The sequence below is a fragment of the Argopecten irradians genome, chromosome 6, assembly GCF_041381155.1.
Source record: "Argopecten irradians isolate NY chromosome 6, Ai_NY, whole genome shotgun sequence".
Taxonomy (NCBI): Eukaryota; Metazoa; Mollusca; class Bivalvia; order Pectinida; family Pectinidae; genus Argopecten; species Argopecten irradians.
In genome coordinates this window covers 31192960-31217682 of record NC_091139.1, presented here as the reverse complement: position 1 = coordinate 31217682, position 24723 = coordinate 31192960, and the positions used below count along the sequence as shown (strand labels likewise).

At 36.9% G+C, this 24723-nt stretch overlaps 1 protein-coding gene across 4 annotated transcripts in view; it reads left to right on the top strand.

Moving 5' to 3' along the window:
* Positions 1–24723, top strand: part of LOC138325627 (nucleolar protein 4-like) — a 97741-nt gene that overhangs the window by 54769 nt on the left and 18249 nt on the right. For all 4 annotated transcript variants that reach the window (XM_069271415.1, XM_069271413.1, XM_069271414.1 and 1 more), the window contains exon 4: positions 22190–22289. In XM_069271415.1, the coding sequence (XP_069127516.1) occupies positions 22190–22289 (100 nt within the window). The remainder of the gene's footprint in view (positions 1–22189; positions 22290–24723) is intronic.

Sequence of the window (24723 nt, the reverse complement as noted above, 5' to 3'; positions counted from 1 at the left end):
GCACCAGATGAACTTTATTCTTACATAATTGACATTTTACAAAACTAGGTCACTGTGACCTATATTTTGACACAAAGTCATATTTTCCAAAATGTTTTATTTTCAATATATAAATGCATCATTAATAATGAAAAATCATTCAAAAATATCATTTGGTTCCAACAAAACTGGACAAAACAGAAAATTGGCTCTTCTTTTTAACCCCCCATAACTCACAAGGGACTCCGAAAAGACCTTAATCATATGTCATATCATGATGCCCTAAACCCAGGGTATCTGTAAACAAAAAATAATGCTTATCGGTCATGGCTACCAGAGGGTCAAAATTGACACTCCTCCTTTCTTTCGTGGCTATCTTATTTCGTGATTTTTGTTTCAAAGTAAGTTCGCGCAGAAAAAACATTTGCTGATTTAAACATTGAATTTTTATTAATTAATTTAAGTGACTAAAATATTGCAATTAGTATAAAGGAAAGGGCCGTGACTTTTAATGTTTACTTAGAAGTATTCTGTATTTAATGCATAAAAGTATTTGATAAAAGCTATCACGGTACTGGATAATAAAATGCGAAAAAAAAAAATTCACGCTTTTTGTTTTTCATGAATGGAAATGAACTTTCTAAATGTAACATTCTGATTTTACACAAGAAGTTAAAACAGTTTAAAAAATATGTTTTTTTTTATCCTTTCATACTAGTTGCATGTATATTATTGCAATGCATATACCACGCACTCTAACTTATTGAATATCGCTGTTTTACCTGGAAAAGTCTGCCAAGATGTTTATCATACCTTTCTGGTCTCTACAAGGAAACAAAACATGAAATATCATAAATGTACTATTTCTTGGTTGATTAAGTTGTTATTGTGGATGGTGAAAAGACATCTTACGACCAATGATAAAAATGTAACGTTGCAGTGTTGATAAGAAGAAAACACACTTCTGAATAGTTTAGCTAAACAGTTTAGTTCGTTTTCATTTATTGCTAAATTACATGATGGAATGCGTGTACCCATATTCAACGTGAAATACCCAATTTTAAACTGGTACATAATATTAATGAGAAAGAATCAACGTTTTCAGTATTGTCATGACTTATCATTGCAACCCCAATTTTAATTAATTAGTGCACGATATTGTAGCCTGCTTACCAATGCTAAAAATATATATCAATCATATTTGGTATTCATATCCATCTTTGTTGCCATGGTAAGTCCTAACGTGTCCCAATTCTGTCAAATCTGATAGTGCTTTCTTCGGACGTATCACAGGTAATCTTGGTTACGTTAGAAATTCTCAACCAGCAGATGCTTTCTTCGAGTCTTAGCAAGGTCAGGGAAATTATGAAAACTACATGCATTATTACATAGCTACCTACGAATCATAATCAGGTTCATCGAATCTATTTCAACAGGCATACATTTTAATTAGATTGTCTGGTATAGCATATTGTTTACGAACATTACAACACTTTTGCTCCACAGGTTATGTCGCAATGCACGTTAAGTAGCCTTCAGTATGAGGTCTTGGTATGTTTATCCGTTTTTAGTAGGTTTTGTTACTAGTTATTGTTACTAGATATTATTACTAATAGGAATTATCCCTGTTATCATTTATATTCGTAATGGAATTCGTATGTGCTTGTACCCGTTAAGGTTTTGTGTACCCATTAGGGTTTTGTGTAACCGTCATGGTTTTGTGAACACGTTAAGATTTTGTGTACCCGTGAGGGTTTTGTGTACCCGTCATGGTTTTGTGAACACATTAAGGTTTTGTGTACCCGTTAAGGTTTTGTGTACCCGTCATGGTTTTGTGTACACGTGAAAGTTTTGTGTACCCGTCATGGTTTTGTGTACACGTTATGGTTTTGTGTACCCGTCATGGTTTTTTGTACCCGTTAGGTTCTTGTGTACCCGTCATGGTTTTGTGAACACATTAAGGTTTTGTGTACCCGTTAAGGGTTTGTGTACCCGTCATGGTTTTGTGTACACGTGAAAGTTTTGTGTACCCGTCATGGTTTTGTGTACACGTTAAGATTTTGTGTAACCGTCATGCTTTTGTGTACACGTTGAGGTTTTGTGTACCCGTTAAGGTTTTGTGTACCCGTCATGGTTTTGTGTACACCTTAAAATTTTGTGTAGACGTCATGGTTTTGTATACACGTTAAGGTTTTGTGTACCCGTCATGGTTTTGTGTACACGTTAAGGTTTTGTGTACCCGTCATGGTTTTGTGTACACGTGAAAGTTTTGTGTACCCGTCATGGTTTCGTGTACACGTTAAAGTTTTGTGTACCCGTTAAGGTTTTGTGTACCCGTCATGGTTTTGTGTACACGTTAAGGTTTTGTGTACCCGTCAAGGTTTCGTGTACACGTTAAGGTTTCGTGTACCCGTTAAGGTTTTGTATACCCGTCATGGTTTTGTGTACACGTTAAGGTTTTGTGTACCTGTCATGGTTTTGTGTACACGTTAAGGATTTGTGTACCCGTTAAGGTTTTGTGTACCCGTCATGGTTTTGTGTACACGTTAAGGTTTTGTGTACCTGTCATGGTTTTGTGTACACGTTAAGGTTTTGTGTACCCGTCCTGGTTTTGTGTACACGTTAAGGTTTTGTGTACCCGTCCTGGTTTTGTGTACACATTAAGGATTTGTGTACCCGTTAAGGTTTTGTGTGCCCGTCGAAGTTTTGTGTACACGTTAAGGTTTTGTGTACCCGTCATAATTTCTTTCGCTCTATCCGTCCAGGTTTGGTGTTTTATCTGTCCAGGTTTGGGGTTTTACAAACTAAAAGGTTTTTGCGTTGTACGTATTGAGATGTCCCGATCTACCCGTAAGCATTTTGCGTTGTAGGTATTGAGATTTTACTTTGTGCCCGTTAGGTTTTGTTTTTTAATCATTAAGGTCTTTCGTTCTATCTGTTCAAGGTTTTGTGTTATACCCGTTAACATTTTGCTTAGTACCCGTTAACGGTTTGCGTTGTACTCGTTAGGTTTCGTTGTTTTGTACCAAGGTAGGTTTATCGTCATACTTCCGCAGGTGCTTATCCGCCATTAGTGTATCGAGTCGTTACTTCATTGATTGAGCTACCTTCTGTTTACCCCGACTGTCACACTACTGCTAATGAGGCCATCTCGCCATGTCCAAATAAGGGAACACTAAGTGCCGTGCGTGATGTCTATGTTGATGGACCACGAGTCTTGAGATGTCTTCTTATCACTGCGGGCATCGGTATAAGTACAGTAGCAAACGGAGGCGTGATCTCCTGGAGATCAAGCCGCAGTACACATCCCCTCCCCGACAGAAAGGTCGCCAGGTCGGATACAAGTCGTCACTAGGGTAATGGGCCCGGTGACCAGGACCAATCAAGGTTGATGGTAGCGAGCGCGTTCTCCTATTGCTTTAGATCGACCAAGCAAGGCGTCTTGTCAGCTCGGCCAGTCTCTCGACAATACCCATCCAAACCCTGGTCGTCACCACGCAGATCGATTAGAGAATAGTTGGCCCCGGGTCAGGTCTGGTCGCCAGCTTCTGAAACAATCACCCCGGCAAACCCTGTGTGAATTTGATGTATAAAGAGTTTGAAATCACAACCTTTGTTTGCCTTGACGAAAATCAATAGTATTCTACCGTGCCTTCTTTTCATGACGGGCTTCAATTGAACACAAAATCTCTTTACCTGACCCAGCTTCCCCGGTATTTCATTAATAGACGTGTTTACTGGGTGTGTACCTTATGGTTGTCATTCTCTCTGACTACCGTACAGGTAATCTTAATTCACCTGAGCAGAAAGCCCCCGTATTACATCGATAGCGTTCTCTCGCTCATTATGGAGGCGACATCTCGTGCAGTGACCGGGGAAACCAAATGCGTGCCAATGTAAGGAAGCAATCGATGGGTGTTCTCCTTAGATAAACAGGGAGGAGGATTTTGGCTGACATAAAATTCTCTGCAAACTCTTTGGCACGACTTTAACAAACAACACATTTTATTAGGCAGAATCATACACAGACGGTTTGGAGCAATCCTCAAATTGATAGTATATGGTGTACCTGGTATATGTTATAGATCGGCACTGTAACAACCAAATATATTTTTGGAGTTTGGTTGGTGGTATCAAGTTAAAGGGTTAACACGGCTACTCAAACTGAAACCTGTAACAATTTTTGTGCAAGACAATGCAAAAAATTACAGTATTTTCGCGCGGATGATATTATAGAGATATTGCGAGGAATATTCCATGAAATAATCAGAACAGAATATTTTATAGTTTCTTATAACCAAGAACGTCGAGAAACTTTCTATCTTTCAGTATTTGATATAGAGTTTTATTACATGAAGATCGCGTGAATTTTGGCTCACGAAAATAATCTGTTGTGCAGTTTCTGTATTGTCATAAAACGGCACTGAATGAACATGTTGATGGAACATCCATCACACCAGCACCAGTTAGAACTCTAAAGTGGGTGGTGATATCTATTTAAAAAAGAAGTCATTCAAAACATCTTAACATTCTTTATTGTATGAACGCAAAACCACATTTATATTGTATAAGGTTATTTGATATTGGTGAATATGATTTGCTGAGTAATCGAATTATACCATTTTAATAGAATTTTGTTGCTTACAAGTACCACATTATGCTATGTTGGTATCTATTTATATAATTGGATCGTTGAGTCCAATAATAATCCCAAACAAATAACAGCAAAGGCTTGTAAGGTTTGAGACCTGTCCATCCTTCAAGGGAAGTGATTTGGGATTAGTATGACATTTTTTCAATGAGATGTCAACTGAATCATTGTTCTAAAGAAAACGTGCATTATGTTCGAACTTTAGCTGTAAAAGGTCACACTTATCGGCTGTTATGAAGGGAGCAGTTAAATCGTTGAACTGTACTCTTATAGTGTGACGACATACTTTCAGTTATACCTTCCATCTATTTTATTGTTTGACAACCTACAACCAGTACATGTACTCCTATTCCATTGGATCATTTTGACGTTATTGATTTAGAACTCTGAACACGATTTTATTTTTCATCATTTTTTTTCTGTACTTCTCTGTACCACAATATCTGAATTATTCTTTTAAAATAGAGAAAACAAAATTTGAATAATTACTCTTTGAAAGTTGATGATTCCATGGCATAATGTATTATTTGGTGACTTGAATTGAGTTGGCCTAGTTAATTTAACTTAACTTCCCTTCCAGCATGGACTATATAACAAATGTGACTACAACTCAAGCAATTTTATGTATTATTGTCTTGTTTGTTATGATTCTCTGACAACTAAATCTGGAGCATACTTTTATCGCTTAAACACTTTATATCATCTATTGTAAAGTAGCCTGTTTTTATGTGCGATTAAGTTTCGCATAATTCACGGAATGAAAAAAATAGCGAAAATTAATTCAATTTCAACATTTTTATTGACATATATTATTTACATTCAAAAGGATTAGATAGCAGGCAAGGCCTATATAAGAATCATCCTTAAAATTGATTGCCAGGAAGATTTGTCAAACATGGATAAGGTAAAGTAATATGAGACTGAATCGCGATATTTAACTCTCGTGAAAAGGTACCTAAGCATAAAATCGCGAAATTTAACTCTCGTTAAAAAGGTACCTAAGCATAAAATCGCGAAATTAAACTCTCATGAAAAGGAACCTAAGCATAATATCGGGAAATATCACTCTCGTGAAAAGGTACCTAAGCATAAAATCGCGAAATTTATCTCTCTTGAAAAGGTACCTAAGCATAAAATCGCCAAATAAAGTCGCCGCGAAAATCTGTTGGTCTACAGTATCAAACTATAGAGGTTTAAACGTATATAATGTACAACATCTTACCAATTAGACTAGGATGAAGAAAAAGTGGGTTACACACGTTAGAGGTTCGGGAGTTACAAAGACAATGGGGTGTCTTTTATAAGGATATGGTGTTCTGGCGACTATTATGAGCTCGGTACTGTGAATATGTCATTATAATTAGTTGTTATTGTTTAGATATTTGAGTGGTAGCTCTTCATTGCTACGGTGCTGTAGGAAAGTTCCCAAAGGGGATTATAAAGGGGATATAAAACCCAGATCAATTGGCGCGAGGAAAGAAGCAAATCCCTCCATAACGCTCAATTTACTGTTGCGTGTTTGAGGAGAAGCACTGAGATATTGTTTAAACATTAAGCAGACATGCTCTAACCAATTCTTAAAAAAAATGGTGAGGGAAAAAATCCACATCCAACATGGTGTGCTGATATCGGACTTCAGAGCAGTGCAAATGCAAGACAATAAATCTTGCTTCACCATGTTCGACAGACTGGATTACTGGGCTATAGTTCTCCAAAGATCGCACTCGGTGGATCTTGTGTGTGTAGCAATATACGGTAAAACTGCATCACAGAGTACTGTATAGGCGGTTATTTCCATGGGTCAAAATTTTCGTCATTTGAATTAAAAACAAGAAAATTGAATTTCAGAGGTTTTTAATTTTCGCGATCTGTTTTACAGCGTTTATGTAATTCAACCATTTCAACATATTTCACGATGTTAGCAATGTCCCACGAAATTACGTCAATTTTATCTGCGAATATTTTGAAATGGTCGAATTTTAAATACCCTTAAAGCCAGATAACGAAAATAACAGATACTTTTTTTTTGCTTTTAGGTTTCAAAATCGATTTTATTCCCCAGCAAATTAGAGGGATGCCTGGGTTGGGACCCTGGGTTCATCCCTCTTACAACATATAGCCTCTCACATGAGGTCTCTTTCACTCCCTTTTACTCGATCGCTTTCATTCATCACATTTGATTTGCTCCATTCATTCTCCAAACTCATTCATACAAATACAAATATAGATATATAACTTTAAATTAAGTGAAAGGGTTTCTCTTGCATTCGTACATGTAATCATTTATATAATTGATATTATGTCACCTATTTGTTAATTATGACATCATATTTTTTTTAAATTCTTGTGGCATAAAGTTCAGCACAAATATATATCGACAAATTTAAAATAAGTGAGAGGGTTTCTCTTTTATTCATACATGTAATCATTTATATATATATGCTATGTCACATATTCCTTGATTTTGATATCACAATTTTTAAAATTTTAGTGACATAGAACTGAGCACTGAAAAAGAATCAGACAAGTCTGTAGACATTTGTAGATAGGATCAATTGATATAAAGTATAACTGCCTACATGTATGTGTACAAGAGACGTTAGGTAATATCAATCATCAATTGGGAACCTCAAAATTACATATATGTATGGCACACTTACATTATGAAGTACATGACTTTAGACATTACGAAAAACAAACAAAAAACAAACACTACATATATATCCATAGCACTCGACATATGTGCAACTAAAACAATTGTTCCATTTCTCATTTTCCTATACCAGCACACATATATTACATGCATTTATACATATACTTGTTCGCACTGTTGTGCCCTAATACAGACTTAACACATACATGTATAAATTTTTCACAATAGTAGTAACACATTTATCTTCAGCAGCAACATGACCCGTAAAAGTCCATTGTGTTTCCACACGGGTCAGTTGAAACTGGTTAATAAAGATTAAGAAGTAAAACAATTCTGCATATGCAATCTAGGGAAATTATTCACACATACCATATATACATAAATGCATTGTATATGTGTATTTTTAATAAACAGATACTTTATTAAATACAAGTTGTAAACATGTCACACGTTTCGCTGCCATGGTATTTTCCTCGAGGGAAGCAACTTACCGATATAAGCTAGTAGTTACTGCTTTTGACATTTTACCACTAACCCCCATTTTTAAGGTCTCAAGTTCGAAACCTCGTGGGACAGTTGCCAAGTGATGGCAATAGGTCGGTGTTTTTTTTCTGAGGGATATCCTACTCTCATCCAATATATATGAATCATACACGCGTGAGTATTATGAAAAAAACATTTACGTTAAGCAACGTTACATATAATTAAAAAGATTTTCACACAGTTCTATAAGTTCTATAAAAATCCAATCCGTTTGCGTTAAACATGAAATAAACAATAGATCGGGTTAAGTTATTTCAAATGGTTCATAGAGTACGAGGATCGGATGACATTAACGAATCCATATAATCTGCTTATAACTAATGTTTTTGTTTAAGGCCACGTTAATACATCAACGCAATACGCAATGTGACAATTTAATGTCGGAGAAATATTACAACTGTTTCATTCAAAAGTTATTAACATTTTTAACAAAGATATTTTATGAACTAATATCGTTAGGAGCCATATCGTTATAACTACTACACATTTAGCGTAACGTATCATGCCAATCACATGAATCTGATTTGTATGTATATGATTTATTGATAACACGTTCCCACGTTTCTTGTTTTTATACGATTGGTATTAATAGATTTCTAATATACAACTTAAGACGCTGGTTAAACCAGTCAATTCCTACGCCGCAAACAATATAGAGTTCGAGATGCCAACAGAACCGGTCGGAGTGATTCAGCTTAGGTTTTTCCCGTAACGTCATATCCGCAAATGTTGTCTCTTCGACCTCTGTACTTATGTGATAAATATGGATGTGGTCTGAGAGATTTGTTATGTGTCCGTATGACAGTGGAAACTCTTGTCAGTTTTATAGTGCTACCTCGTTGAAGCTCACAGCCAAAACACTGAGAAACACTATATATATATTTATCTAGTATGCAGGCAGTGTGATGATGGTATAAGTTAATGAAAGTTTTTCTCTCCTCTTGTGTGGTACTAGGTTAGCGATATATTATATAGATTTATAGGTTAATGACTATGAATAAAATCGTTTTATTTTCCGATATGTCAGCGCAATAATTCCTAAAAGAAAATAGTTCATCAATGATATTTGATTTCCACGGGGATTGGATTTAAAATAATCAAATCGTCACGATTAAAGGTTATGGAACTATTTCACTAAAGGTTCTGCCCATCCTGTAAAACTTGCAGATACCGCAATCACAAAAATAAGGGGATGGTTTCTCTATCAAATTTGAAACTTTTACGTCATTTTATTACGCAATTATCATATTGTTATAGTTATGCTATTAAACTAGTATTAGGCCCACGAGGGCCTCGTAAACTACAAACTACACCATACCCTTCATCAGGACCTAGAATACATTCACAGATAGGGAGACAGAGCAGGCCTGAAATCGGATTACGGGGGTAGAGCGAGGCGTGATGGTAGTAACATTACCTAAACAGCAGTCGGCTGATCGGTTTGAGGACGACAAAAATATAATTGAAATGCGATACTGAACAGAGTTTAGAAATTCGAGGCATGGCGATATTGAGCGTAAACCATTGTTGCTGAATTAATATTTTATTGTATCAATTACCACGGTTCTCACGGTTTGTGGCTGTCAACTGTTTTTTAGAGATCATGACGTGATGTTTTTGTGGGATAGGGCAGAGAATACTAAGCATTTAATTTCTTTTTATGTCACCTTTTGTTTTGATAATATGTAGTAAATATAGGATATTATATGAGTAATCATTTCATATGAGATTTAATGAAACGAGTCTAAAAAGTTTTTATTTTTACGAGCCTTGGCGAGCAAAAATTAAAACTTCGAGACGAGTTTCATAAAATCTCATATGAAAGTAACACAAATTTAAGATACTTTTTATCACATAACAACAAATACACACATAACAAAGAATTTACGTCAAAATGTATTCCGAAAATCCAGGAGAGGCCGCCATTTTGTCCCACCATCCTCGTAATCTTGACGTCATTTTATTGTTTCTGTCTGACGTCACAATGAATTTCCAGCCAATGAAAACCGCTCTAGGTCATATTACACTTGTGACATATGCAAAAAAATTTTAACGGGCAAAATCACTGGATATCAGGCGGATTATGTGATAAATAAAAACTGCTTTGAAAGAGTGTTAACTTTATTTAGAAACATCTAAATATGAAAACATTCATGATACATACTTCATATTTCTCTACTACACACTTTTCAAATCTTGGTATCAATTATTCTCGTTGTTTGTGAAATCGTCAATTTTAAAATAAGCTGCAGTGATGAAAATTAGTATATATGTAGAATTTCCATCGGCAAAAATGACGTGAAATAACGATCTACTAGGCGCATTTAAAATGTTACTAAATACTGTAACCTGCTTTATTTTCACGTATATACAATATATCTCATCATGGTTACTTTCAACATAACCGTGGATACAATATTTCGCAATGACGAGTACTTACTGAAGCCAAAATTCCTGTTATACAATTACATACTCTTTTGTTTGTATTTTGCAAAAACAGAGGTGTTTACAGCATATAAGATAAAATTACAGCAGGTGACACTGGTAACAAAGATAAATAGAATTATTTCGTCAAGTTAAAGGCAAATTTCAATATGGCTGACTTACAGTAAACCACTTCATTTTTGCGAGTCACTATTTTTCGCGTAATTCAGCCCGAACGCGAATAAAAATAAAATTCGCTAATAATTGTAAAAACGTAGATATAAATGCCCGATTATCGAGAGCTTATGTATTTGCGAATATGTTGAATACGAAAAAAAAAAAAAAAAAATCTTTCATGGTGATAACGCTATATTTGCTGATGTTCCAAAAACAGAAAATGCACAAAAATGAGTGAAGAGACGGTCATGAGGGAAATGAATACCATATCACCAGAAATGATAATGATTATACGTGGGCTATAGATATAACGAGAAAAATTTTACTGATGGAGAGAGTGAGATTTGTAGATTGTAGATAGTAACAGCTGTATTGATAATAGAGAAGTTGATATCATTATGACTTGTATCGTATAATGGACACTAAAATAACCCTTCTATCGATTGATCCTGTTTATGTGTGGGAAATCTCATGGAGGTATTGCCTATTTTAAACAAAAATATCAAAACTTCATTTTCAAAACAATGAACAGGACAATGATAATACTATTTTTCGTAATATGTTTCATGAGCGTTTGTGGATAAACTAGGTAAAAAAACAACTTAAAATCATTAAAGTAGGACATATGTATATATTGATATATGCCCCTATAAAGTAAACGGGAGGGGAGTTGCGTTCAAATGAGCGTAAACGCAACGACGTATGAATACAAACCCAGAGTAGGATCGGACTACTTCTAGTTCACGTTTCGGTAAGATTTTGCGTCATATGATAATCTAAATAAACTTCAATTATGTAACGCGCTACATTGAATATGTCTGTATTCCAATGCGTTCATACCACCTTTACCGCAATAAAAACACTGTTCAATCCCTTTATAGATGAAGTGAGGACACATGTTGAGGTCCATGTGATCCGGGGGAGTAAGGGTTCCATCTTTCATTAAGACAGCCGTCATATAGCGATATAGGTCAATCGTGTCGAATTAAAATCGGGCGAAAAAAAAGCTAGGGTAAAAAATACACCAAACATGCTTATTTTTTTATTGAACATGGTGATTAATTGGGGGACCTTTCTTCATGATCCATCTTAATTAAGTAATATTAACCGGTCACATAAAGCAGAAGGTCGAAAATATATAGTTCGTGATGTGAACTAATTATAAATCTTTAGTAAAACGGCTATTTTGTCATTTTCACCGCATAGAAATGCAAAAGGGTATACATATATTTATTTTATCGAGGAAAATTTATACATTAATATATTATGTACTTCGCTTCTAATTAACCTGATTTTGCTGTAAGACAAGAGCAATACGTTTCAAATAAGATGTTTCACACTTCTTTGTTGCAGTGGTATATGTATATACAATGTATGTAGACTTTCAGCAAGTCCTGCAGTTAAGTATATTGCACTGAGCAGTATTGGTATGGACTTGTATTTTATAGGTTTATAGTTGTCATTGTTTGGTATTAAGACAGGTGTATAATACAGGTGAATTTAGTCAGTGCTGTATATCAGTACATGAAAGGTTAGAGCGGTGGATAGTTTACACTAAGACAGGCGTATCTCAGTGACAGGTGTTGCGCCGTGATGACAAGCCCTCAGGGCATATTCCAGCAGCAGCAGCAGCGCTGAATGGACGCGAGATTTACTGTGCCAAAAAAATCCACGAATTTGCATGTATAGTAAATAGGATGGAAACATGTGATTTTTATTGGCACATTTGTGAAGTGATGATGCTAGTAGGATTAAGCAGTTATTGGCATTTTGGTAGTTTGGCGTGAACAAAATATTTGAAATGTGTTGATGTATAACATCAATGGTAGAAAAAATATAAAGGTGTGAAAGAGAAAGTCACGAATAGAAAATTAAATGACAATTTGGATATTGTCATGAAACAATTGTAACTTAACACATTTCATCCGTAACATGACTTCTTCACTCGTAAAAGTATCCCATAATTACACTCTATCTACTTACCCATTTATACCCCTACATTCATCCCAAACCCTCGTAATCATATATCACTTTGGGCATCAGTTTATCATTCTTTTATTCAACTTTTTTTCTCCTCATCCCTAAAAACACTTTATTTCTCATTTCTTTAGCATCTTAACTTCATTTCATCAAAACCCCTCGTTCCGTTCACACCTTCGCATGGTGCTTCTTACCCTTCTAACCTTTTATCCCTCAACCTAACATCAACCAACCCTACACACCCCTAATTCCTTTTTATACATTCACTTCCTTGCCCTCTAACCCTCTCACCTCTCACCCTAATAACAACCAGCCCTGCAAATCAATCATTTCTTTTCCACCCTTCACCTTCTTTACTATCTTACCCATCAACCCAACATTAACCAGCATCGTATACTCCTCATTTCTCTCACATCTTCATCCCCTAACCCTTTAATCCTCACCCCTCACCCTAACACATAGGCCTATACATCCACAAACATCCTTACACATGAGGGCATGCACAGTGGCGTTGTTATGCCCTTTTACACTGCTGATATGCTAATTTGGTGACAGACATCGACACACCTGTTGCTCAGCAAACTGCACACAGGCGGTGTGTGTCATCGTGATCAGGGTGCTGTTGATTCGGCTGCGGTGGTGGCGTTCAGCATGCAGTAGCTCACATATTAGTCTACCCTGTCCTGATTGGTCAACAGCGGCAGTCCGGACCACGCGGACGACAGTCTCGCCAGACCCCCTGTTTGTCCTTGTTTACCGGCCCGGCAACCATTATCAATTTGGAGACAACAGTTATCAATAATTCATATGCCGTTCCGCAGCTAACTTACATTGAAACAGCGGCGCAAGCTCGTGTGCAGTTGTCTACCAGATTTAATATATATCGCCGTACATCTGACATAGTTTGATAAGTTGTGTCACGATGGTCCTATATTCCCCAATGTCTATGAAGGCGAGCCAAGCCATACCCTATATATCCCCGGAGTAAGTAACATCTTACAGTCAGCAGATTCGATTGCAGGCAAATAGTAAACCACTCTTCCAAAACCACTGAACTCTATAATTATTTGTCGATCGATAAGTAAGAGGTGCCCAAAGGCGTAGGGGTGTAAATAAATTGGAAAACAGAAACAAATCAATACCCTGAAACAAAGCCAACGGACCCCCTCCGACCCTCTGTCGGAAAATTTTCATCCACGTATGACTTGCTAATGGGTCCCATTATTGCCGTTGTCACGCATGTATGGCCAAGCCGGAGAGAGATCAGGGGGAGTTTGAACTCGTATTAAACATGCGCCTGAGAATATTTCGGTAGAATCCGCCGGTCCGCACCAGTAGCTAATATAGAGGGGGAAGCACTTAGGAACACGGGAGTGTGTGCTTTCCCTATTTCAAAAATTGATTTTGGTGGCACGTTTGGCCCGTATTTCGTTAGTGAGTATGAGACTGCTGAGCCGGTAGCGCCAGTGTAACAGCTTAGAAGAGATACGGCTACCTTGCAATGCCCCATAAATTTTGTTTCGGTGCCAGGTGTGTAGATCAATAGAGAAGCATTTGTCCTCTCGATTTTAGTGTCGGTGAAACGGGAGGCAGAGAGCGCTCGCCAACTCTTTGTTACCGAGTGGTCGGTGCTACTTGACATTGTTCGACTGTTTTGACACGAGTGCCTACCACAGAGAGTCTCCGAGGGCCAGTAAATACAGTACCATGTCGAAGCGGGGCGTACGGACGGAAAAAGCGGACAAAACAGAGGTTAGTACTTGACACTTTACTAAAAGTACTGTTGTTTTATTTCACGCTTGTACTCGCTGTGATACCTTCCACTATTGATTGGTGACGGAGAAATAACTGACACCTTATAGGCCGACTATTGTTGCGTTTGTTCACGTCCAATGGTTGACAGGAACACCATCATCACCGAAATGTCATACCTTTCCAAACAGCTGATGACTTTTCATGTTTCTAGAAGAAAGTGTTACACCGTTGACGTGTACTCGCGAAATCATTACGGTTATATCTGTTGTTATGATATCGTGATTGTGTACAATATGGTACACATTACAGAGTGAGGGTGGTATTTAGGCAGATAATGTATTACAGAGGGGTTCTAATGGTGTCCTTAGGGGGGTATGACAGGACTTTTACTATTGACACATGGGAAATCACTGTTAGAGAGTGATATATATCATACACACCCGGGGTGATATTGTACTGATTTCTTTTCTGTTTTAACGACCCTAGTTGAACAGGTAGAGGAGTCGTGTTCTTACAGGTGAGAACACTGGATCACACAGGTGAAACATTTACATCGATTTTTCGTCAGAGGAGTCATGCATCATATTCAGTGTGTGTAACACACAAGCTGTGCTCCCCTGACAAAGGGTCTCGTCTGTCGGGGAGCGTTGTACATACATAATGGAGGGCTACAGTACATCCGTATAGTCATATCACGGGCGGACGAGTAACCAAACACTCATCTATATATATGTATTGTACATGGTGTGACAATAACATCAACACAAGCACATACAGAGAGATCATATGGAAACATTTGGTAGTCATTTTAGTATAAAATCAATACTGAGGGGTATAGCGGTAGACCCAGCAGCCGGTAATCAATACGTGGTACAGGTGTGACGAAGGGTGCGAGGCGGGTCGATAACGGCCAGATCTAAGGTGTCTCTGTGTAATTAGTCTACCAGGTAGCACAGGTAAACAAAGGTACGACAGGGTCGTACGATAATGGACACAGGCCCCAGAGGACTTCCGATTGTTAATGATGCACGGGAAGATATGGATGACAGTAATGAATTATTTCGGAACAGGGATTATGGGGTTTGGTCTTAATGGAGATGAGGGGCGAAATGTCTACATTAGATTATATAGAGAGGACATTGATTTTCCTCTTTGGTCAGAGTTTTAATCGAAGTCATGCGAATATATGTTGTGTATGTGATGAGAACATCAACAGGTTATCGTTTTTAGTGGAGACACACGTCTACAGGTTACGCTCTGTCACTGTTCTTCTGAGACAGAAATATGCGTCGTATGTCTTGATCCAAGACAAATGAATTTGTTTTTAATCTTAAATAAAACATCAACAACGTCTATATTATTAAAATCGCATTACTATAAGCACTGGCCTGTGTCTGAGCTAACCCCCTTCCCGAATTTTTCCGACACACATTTTTGTTGTATGTATGTTTTGATAGACTATGTGACTTCAGATAAGCTACAAAGACATTTTGATTCTAGAATAAAGAAGTGTCTACAGATTGTTTTAGTCCGGTTATACCACTTATTTTCTGAGCCATATGTTAATGATTATCTGTTCTCCGAATTCTCCAGATTATGTACAATGAGGGCATACGAATTCTTGGCTAAAGAAAATTTCTACATATCCTTGTATTGTTGAAGACAAGAGCTAATCCTTTCTTTTCCCGAGACATCTGTCTTATTTTGATCTATAATTTGACGGAATAAGTGTCTCTGGATTGCATTTAGGGGCATATGTGTATTAAAAATCAAGGATATGTCTAAAGATTTACTGTCAGTAATATTGAAGACAGATTGGTAAATGTCTTTAATGTCCAAGTTGTGTGTCTTTACGATGTCCAAAGTTTGTCTAGTTTATTTTACATAAGTGTTATCATGAAGTTGACTTCAATTGAGACTTTTGTTCATATCTTATCTCTGTTAATTGAGACACGTGTCTAATAACTTTGATTTGAGATAATAATTAATATATTGCCTGTCATTCCATTTACGATATTTAGACATGCCTTATAAGGTTACCTTTATTTAATGAGACGTACGTCAGTATGTATAAAGGTTGTCTGTGGTCATTGACACATAGATTTCTCTTGTTATCGGTCTGTCAAGAAAATCGAGGTAATTTCCACAACTTCGTGTAGACAAATCACCAACATATTTTATTTACGAATAGCATTTTTATTTTCGGAAATTTATTTTAAAGGAGTATAGAATAAAATCGATAGGATATGTTCGAATTTTTGATTTTGTGTAGCACATGGGTTATGATATAGGAGATGAGTATTGTGAAGGGATTGGCCACAATGACCATGTGATCAATATCCTGTCTATAGCATCTGTCTGGGTAGAACATCTAATGCGGGAGGTAAGAAATAAATATTACAAAAGAATATTTAAGATAAGCATCAAGGTAAATTCAGATCAAAGTTAATTCGATAGATAGTATGTATTTCCTTTTTCATAGAAAGAAATATGATACAGTGTCAAAGCGTTCCGGTAAGGTGATCAAGAGCTGGTTAACTGTTGGGTGCTTTATGTGATATGAAAAATACGGAAAATGGGTTAAAGTACGGATTAAGTTATGGATGGGGGTTTCCAAGGCTATCCGGATCAACCTCCCCTTGAGACATGTAGGATCGATACGTGTTGGAGAAGTTACTATCGATCGGAACCTGCGGGTCAGCTAACATTTACAAATTGACAAAACTCGTCTCTCTGTCGCGGGCCCCAGCTGTTGCTGTGGCCTTCAGTGACGTAGACGATAGGACACACTTTACTCTCCTCGCCGTATCTACAATGTCCCCTCTTCTTTGTCATTACAAGAATGGACGGTGTTTCGCATAAGTCGACCGATTGTCCTGCTTCCTTTAGTGGTTTGTTTGGGTCTTCATACTTAGAACAATCGACAGTTGACATCCTGTTAACGTTGTATCCACGGATGCTGTTTCCTTTTGGTTGACAATTACTATGTATATGATTTACCCTTGTGTGAACAGAATCGTCCCCATCATATACCTTTGTACACACTGCTTCTGTGTATGATTGTTTTGATCATTCGTGAACAATGATTTATACAACCGTTCCATCCAGTGTGTATCCTGTTTAACCGAGAAGTTCGCCGCCTCCGCTATATATAATTATAGTTCTAGACCCTCGTGTATTGGAAGCTAACAATGGACAAAAATTGTAACGAAATACCATCATTCATTTATAACCCGTAAAATACTGTTATACCTTTTCAACACTGGTAAAAGCATAAAGTTAATGTCAAGTTAGCATGTAGTAGTAGGGTCTATCGAATTAGCCTGTGGTGCAATTGGCTCGATACTTAAATCGACGGCTATGGTGGCGTAAAGGTACATACACACTCTCTAATGGTATTTCTGTAAAATATTTATAATAATTCCATCTTTTCATCATGCACAAATTGTCAATAGGGCAGTATTGTAACGCTGTACAGTTGTCACCCGGTGGGCGATTTGCTAAGTGCTGGTGTGTCACCCACCGAAACACAGCCGACAATGGCGCGGTAATGGTTCTCTTCTACCGCCACTAATGCAGTCCTTGGCCCCACGGCCATAACAAGCGTGTCCTGGACATGTCCATAGCTAGCGGCTCCTCACCTCACAGAAAATTTCGATAAAGGTTCAGTATGAAGTTCACTTTGCGATGGTATCAATTCATGAAGTAAATTAATATTGTATCTAAAAATAATTTGGTTGGCCTAGGAATACTTTCACGTTTGTGTCCAGTTCTTGCATGAACGCAAGCATTGATATGATGGTTAAGTTCAAACGTATAATTAATAAGATATCGGTATTTAATATATTTACTTAACTTTTTTCCACATTTTATAGCATACGAAATGGATCCGAAAACAGATATGGAGATTTCAACATATTGTTTCCTATGCCAATATGTGGTTTGACGACACAAAGATTAATTTCTATGCATTCAAGTTTAGTTAGTTCATTACGTTATGAAGGGCTTATAAAACTATAGATAACTACATAGTTATAAAATATAGTGATTTGGGGCTATTTAAGTATATATAAAATTATAAATACAGACTCATTTATACGAGTGGATGATTGGTTTAACTCATCATAGGTTATGTTTAGACAAGTCGACGCATATCTTTTGTCTAAATCAGAATCGTATTAGATATATATATATATATATCATCTATTTCGACACCATTTGTCGGTTCTAAGAAGTTTTCATCTAGCAGCTATAAAAAATAATCGTACATGCTGGTACGTGTTTAAACAGCCGTGTATAATTCAATTTTATTATTATTTTGAGTTATTGAGTTTGATTTTCCGTCTACTTCAAATTATGAGGTTAATTTTTATGAAGCAAGCACATCTTTGCACTCTACGTTTTCCTTAAAATTAAAAACAAACTACTCCAGATAGCTCTAAGACGGTCTATGTCGAAAACTTTTTAATCTACTTATGAACAGACCTATACAATAAATATTCTCATTAATGCATCTTGATTGACTGATACTGTTTCACTAATAAGCCTATGAGTTCATAAAATTTCAAGCAATATTCCTTGTTTGACGCAGATTTTACAAACTGTAATGTAAAAACTGACGGCACTCGTAGCATTACATCACTAAATAACATTGGTGACATTTGCGAACATCCTCATGAAAACCAGTCCGTAAAGCGAAAAACGTCCTATGCAGGACGATTATACAAGATAAAACACTAAAATAATTTAAAATTAATTTATGTTAGAATATTGTTTTCTTCACACGTTTTAAAGTGGCTGAGAATGACGTCAATTAGACGTACTTGAAGTTTCCCCTGTATCGCATTAGAGACTACCAAACCGCTAAGTCACATATATATAACACGAATACGCTAACAGCCTGTAGGTAATATCATGATCATTCGGTGTTGACGGGATCAATATAGGGACAGCTCGACTCGTCACCCCGGGTACACACAATGCTGCACGCTACTGCTAGAATGTTCACCCACCCTGCTCACCTCAGAAACAGATTTCTCTTGGTAAGTACAGCCGATATAAATCATCCTTTAATTAATTGATCTAATGATAATTGGTCAATTGAAATATGTAGAAAGAACTTATTGGGTTTATCAAGATATCGACTTAAAGTCTTTAAATATTCAGCTGAGCCAGATAATGTGAAGAACGTGAACTACAATGTACCCGTGGGCTTGTGAATAGGCTAACAATTGCAGCTAAACAAAACAAAAATCTTAAAAGTCTTAAAAAGATTATTTTTGTTTTCGCACATTTCCTACATATTGAAGTCGTTAATGAAGAAGACTTGTTTAAATGCGAGATGTTGGAATCGTGATTTCGTAAGTGAGAGACGAAAACTAGATTGTCACATTTAATATCTTAACCTTTGAATATTGCACCATGTCTTTTATGAAATGTATTTATAAACTTATAAAAATATAAAATATAATTGGAGTGTAATAAGGTATATCGTAGAAACATATAAGGACATACAACAATATACATTGTACTACATGGTGTGTTAATGTAGGTAGGAATATCAGATAAATTGTAAAGTTTGGAAAATACCTTAGCTGAAATCTGTTGCATTATTTCTTCATTCAAATCAGTTAAAAGACGGACACGATAAACACGCAGGAATCGAATCGGGAAACACGTTGAAATAACTTACATAATTCCATTTCCATGTCAGGAAATATATATCCACTGTAAGGAAATGTATATGTATTTACGAAGGATGTACATATGTAATACAGAAAACAAATAAGGATTTGTTGGCAGAGAATGGTATTTTTGTACTTGAAGTAAGTGTATAGAATTAAAAGATGAATGAAAGCTGTGATGTCACCATGCCAACTGTTATAGATATCCAACAGAATGCTCTCTTAGAACATGTGTATAGAGTTATTATACACAAATATGTAAAGATTCTTTTCCTTAGGTAAATGACTCAAGTTCTTGTGAATGGAAGATAATCTGAATGAATATGTCATTTGATTTACATTTCACCTGAAGTATTTTCCTCTGTCACATAAAATTCACCAAGATGTGTTTTTCTTAACACCAATCGTTCCTTAGAAAACTTAATAAAAAGTTTTGTAACAAAATAACACTAAAATTGTGGTTATTATACTGAAGAGATTTTGTTACGCTAGCTTTAACAATCGTAGCATATTTCTAATATTTGTTTTGATGGTGACACTATTCTGTATTTGGTATGCCTTCCCCAGAACCGTAAACCTGACACGTCAAGCTTGACCATCACTATAGCAATACTAAGTGTTGTTGCTGTGTCACCTGCCTGGACAGTGACCATTCTGGCTGAAATCGACCACCACCACCATCACCTCGACTCCCATCAGCCGGGGGTATAGTGAGACCAGTCTTCCCAAATGCTCCCGTAATTTTGACCAGAGGGATATTAACAAAGAAAATCGATACTAACTTCTCAGCTACGTAACTCCAATGAACTGGCCATCTGATGTCCGGAGCCATAACGACTGCCCAGATGACCGCTAATTTGACCGAAATATCATCTTCGCATGGTCCTTGGTCTTGTCTTTAGTATTGTTTCCAAACTGTATTCTAAACAAAACAACATGACATAAAATACGAAATTTATTTTGAAACTAGAAGGGACAACTGTACACATATATGCTAGTGCTTGGGTGTCTTTAGCTTTTGATTGTCTGACCCATTTCTATGGTTTGTCTGGTTCACCACCTACACTACTCTGTCTATTTGTTAATCGGCGTTAAAAACTTTATTTAGTTTTACATAGAGGATTCTGGTATGTTAATGTCACAGATAAACTGTCTCCCCGTGTACCCATACATATTTAGTGTTTGAGGGGAGTTCAGAACTCAGAGTTCCCGTAAATCAATATTAACGCATCAATTACCTATCTTCCTTTCTTGTAACTGTCCATGTAAGATACTGGTGTGAGACCACTCTCCCTCTTGTCTCTGTATTATGGCCAGTTCTGAATAAGATTGCCTGTGTATCAGAGCCAGGCTTGGTGGCGTTTCCTTCCTCCTATCAAATAAAGACCGGTATACCGCCAGTTGCTGCTAAGTTTGCGTGTAACTGCTTCTGTGATATAAAGGCTGGGATGTTAATGTCGGGGACAAGTCTAAGCCGAGTAGTGTTTGTACCTCAAAGTCACAGGAGAATCAAAAGACAGTTGATGAGTCAGGTAAGAGATTGGAATCAAAGCTATCCGTGTACCAAGGAGACCGCGCGGATAATCGCCAGCACACATTATCGATCTGGGTACCTGGTGCTCACATTTGATAATTAGAACGGAGCTATGAATTGGGCTAAATGATTATAATGTATTGAAAGTGAATGAGAGCCTTGATTAGAGGTGAGGTAGAGCAGTGCAGCGCACAGGTACACTCCGCCATCATAGGCTCCTTGCGGCGCGTGCTAGTCGCGTGGTGCTGTTCTTCCGGCACGCGATCAAAGGTCCAAGAGAGGGGCGAGTCCGGGTCTATTGTAGTCCGCTTAGCAGGTTTGGAGAAGGGTGCACGCTATTGGCCAATTGGCCCATTGTGTCCTATCCGCCATTGGCAACAGCGGGGTTATGTTATTATTAAAATGATAAACTCGATCGATACCGACCTATGCCGCTCCGCTCGCCCATGGTGCTTTGTTCCCACTGACAAGGGTACAGAGAAGAGGCAACAGCCTGAATTCGCACGGGTACTTCATATCAATATTTCACTAGTCCATACACATATGTATAGACTCAGACTCATAGTCATTACCTCTTGGCAAGATGTACAGCTGTAATTAGCTATCGAGAGTTGGTGTATCTATCAGTTGTTGTATTTAGCAGTTTATATGTGCCAGGACTACTGTGAATACTTTTATGGTTGGCGAAGTTCGGGTAAGTTTTATTTAGGTAGTTCTGTTCCTTTGTCTGGTGGCCGTGTCCAGGCCAAATATGGTGGAGAGATGAACTGGATATCGGCGGAACACTAAATATAACTTCTGTTTTTCAGGAGAGTATGTCGAGTGGCGATAGTATTGTCAGTGGAGACCAGAGTCCTTCTCCCACTACAGAGGATACCAACGGTAACCACGCCCCAGTCTTAAAGACAGGTGAGTCGTAAAGTTCTGTTGTCACCTAATAGGATGTTGGTAACGAGCCACTCTCCCATACATGTCGTTTGATTATCATATTCGGTTGGACACAAAAGAATCAAATTCAAATGATGATGGAAGAGCATAGAGCAAAGTGTGCTGTACAGGCCTATTTTAGCCCAAAATGATAGAAAGTCATATATTGTATTTATCATACATTTAAGGTAAATTTTTGTTAATTGATGGTACGAATTGTTATCTTATTAATTAATGATATAGAAGTAATATGTAACTAATAGGAATTATGCCACGTCTTAAAACAAGTTAAGTTGCGAATTTTCGTTACGTTCATTACTTATACTGATGTCTTATGAGTTTGAGCAATGTCATCGCGTTAAAGAAGGTTCCATCATAGCGTGTTTGCATTTTCAGTTGTTACTAATTGTAGTGCGGAGTTTAGATTTTGTCAATTATTTTACATGGAAAAAGTTATAAAAAAACCAACACGATTGAGTCACCATTTTGATGGGGGAATGAGGTACTGATCCAAAAGCGTTCACTGCCACGCAACGCTTATCAACACATGGAATGATTCATTTCACTATATTCGAAGTAGATTTTAGATTAATTTTTCATGTATTTGGGGTTTAAATACAGATACAATGTGACGATAATTTGCTTTAATGCCATATAGATTGTAATTGTCTTAATGGGTCATTTAATGCCACAATAAAACGTCTGATTATTACATTGTAGCGTATTTAAAAGTATGGCAATGTTAATCTAATTGTGGTTTATTAACCAATCGTTGAAAATCACTCACTGTAAAACTCCCCTATCCCTTCCTTCATTATCTGATTATATAACCTTTTCATTAAAAATGAGTTCGTACTTGCGCTCATTTAACATTCTCCGCAAACTATATTTCATTCTTGGTATTATCCCTGGTTTGCAAACGTTGAGAGCATTGCTTTGTTACAAATTTAGAAAATAACTTTTTAATAAAGTTTAATAAAGTTTTTAAATAATCTATCTCTTTCATAAAAAATTTTTTTTCTGAAACACATACTAATTAAATGATAGGTTATTACTAAAAATGAAACAGATTTGTGGAGAATAAAAATGAAGCGTAAGTAAGTGGAGCAATCTTAATTGAATTGTAACTTTGTGGAATGTGGAACGCCGTAGAATTAGTCTGGATGCTATCTTTGTAAATCTATTTTCATTCTAGCTATTCCATATGTGTTTATTTAGCCTTTCTAATTGTCTTTAAAGTATCTTGGACGCAATGGAATCATGGTTATCTTAATCACGTGACAATGAACTGAAACTTAATTCAAGCGGCATGGTGTATATGTCTAAAATCACGTGAGATGTTATGATACAGCGTAATATAGAGAGAAACTATTGACGAAAGAACTTGAGAAAACTGGAATCTGACTTTAGTTTGCATACTGCACATTGGTGCCTCGCGACAGAAAGTTTAAAAGTTGAAAACAACCATCACACAATCGAGGCATCTTATAATTAACTGTTTAACTTTAAACACAAGTGGGTCTTTAACTTATATGACCGAGATTTCATGGTTCCCCCGGGAGTTGTTGCAACACCCTCACGTTAGAGCACTAAGGGCCCCGCATGTCGTTTGAGCCCCCTTCCAAGTGTTCTGTATCAGATTTACTGCTTTGATGATGGTGCATCTCGTTCTGTTACAGGCCCGACCCGCGAGCATCGGTAAACATTGACACACGTTCCAAATCTCATATAAAGCTACAATTACATCATTTAAGATAGAGAAATCATATATGACGACTGTCATGTCTGGCTTTTCTAAGTAAATAGGGGTACACAGTGGTTTGGTATGGCGCTTTCGCGGCACCGCATTGTCTCCATCGTCTTCGTTCGTTCGGTCATAACGGTTAAATCTTCCGAAGTCTCTTACGGCAAATTAGAATATACGACTCTTCTTTCGGAAGCTAACACCTTAAGCATAAATAACTTGATGACGTCATCGGTGCACGAGTTACTGACGGCCATCACTCGCCAAAAATGACAGCACTTTCCGGATAATACCGACACATTATCTTACCAAGTCTTGTTCAGCGAAATTGTCAGGAAAGCCTTTGAAAATAAGACAACATTGATTTTGTTACCTAAGTTTAATTAATGAGCTAACCCTCTCTACAGATTTCTGGAGTTTGAACTAACAAATGTTTGTCAGTATGGTATTGCACATTCAAAATTAAATGATAGGAATAAAACAAAGTTGCCATTTTTCTAAATATTTTCCCCGATATTTTGTCTGAGGACATACTTTATACATACTATCTAGTACAATTCTCCTCGACGTTGTATCACCATTCAAACTTCTTGGAGATTAATTATTGCTATTCATGGTGATAAGAAGCTTTCAACAAATTTAACAATATTAATGCAATGTCAAGGTTGTTAC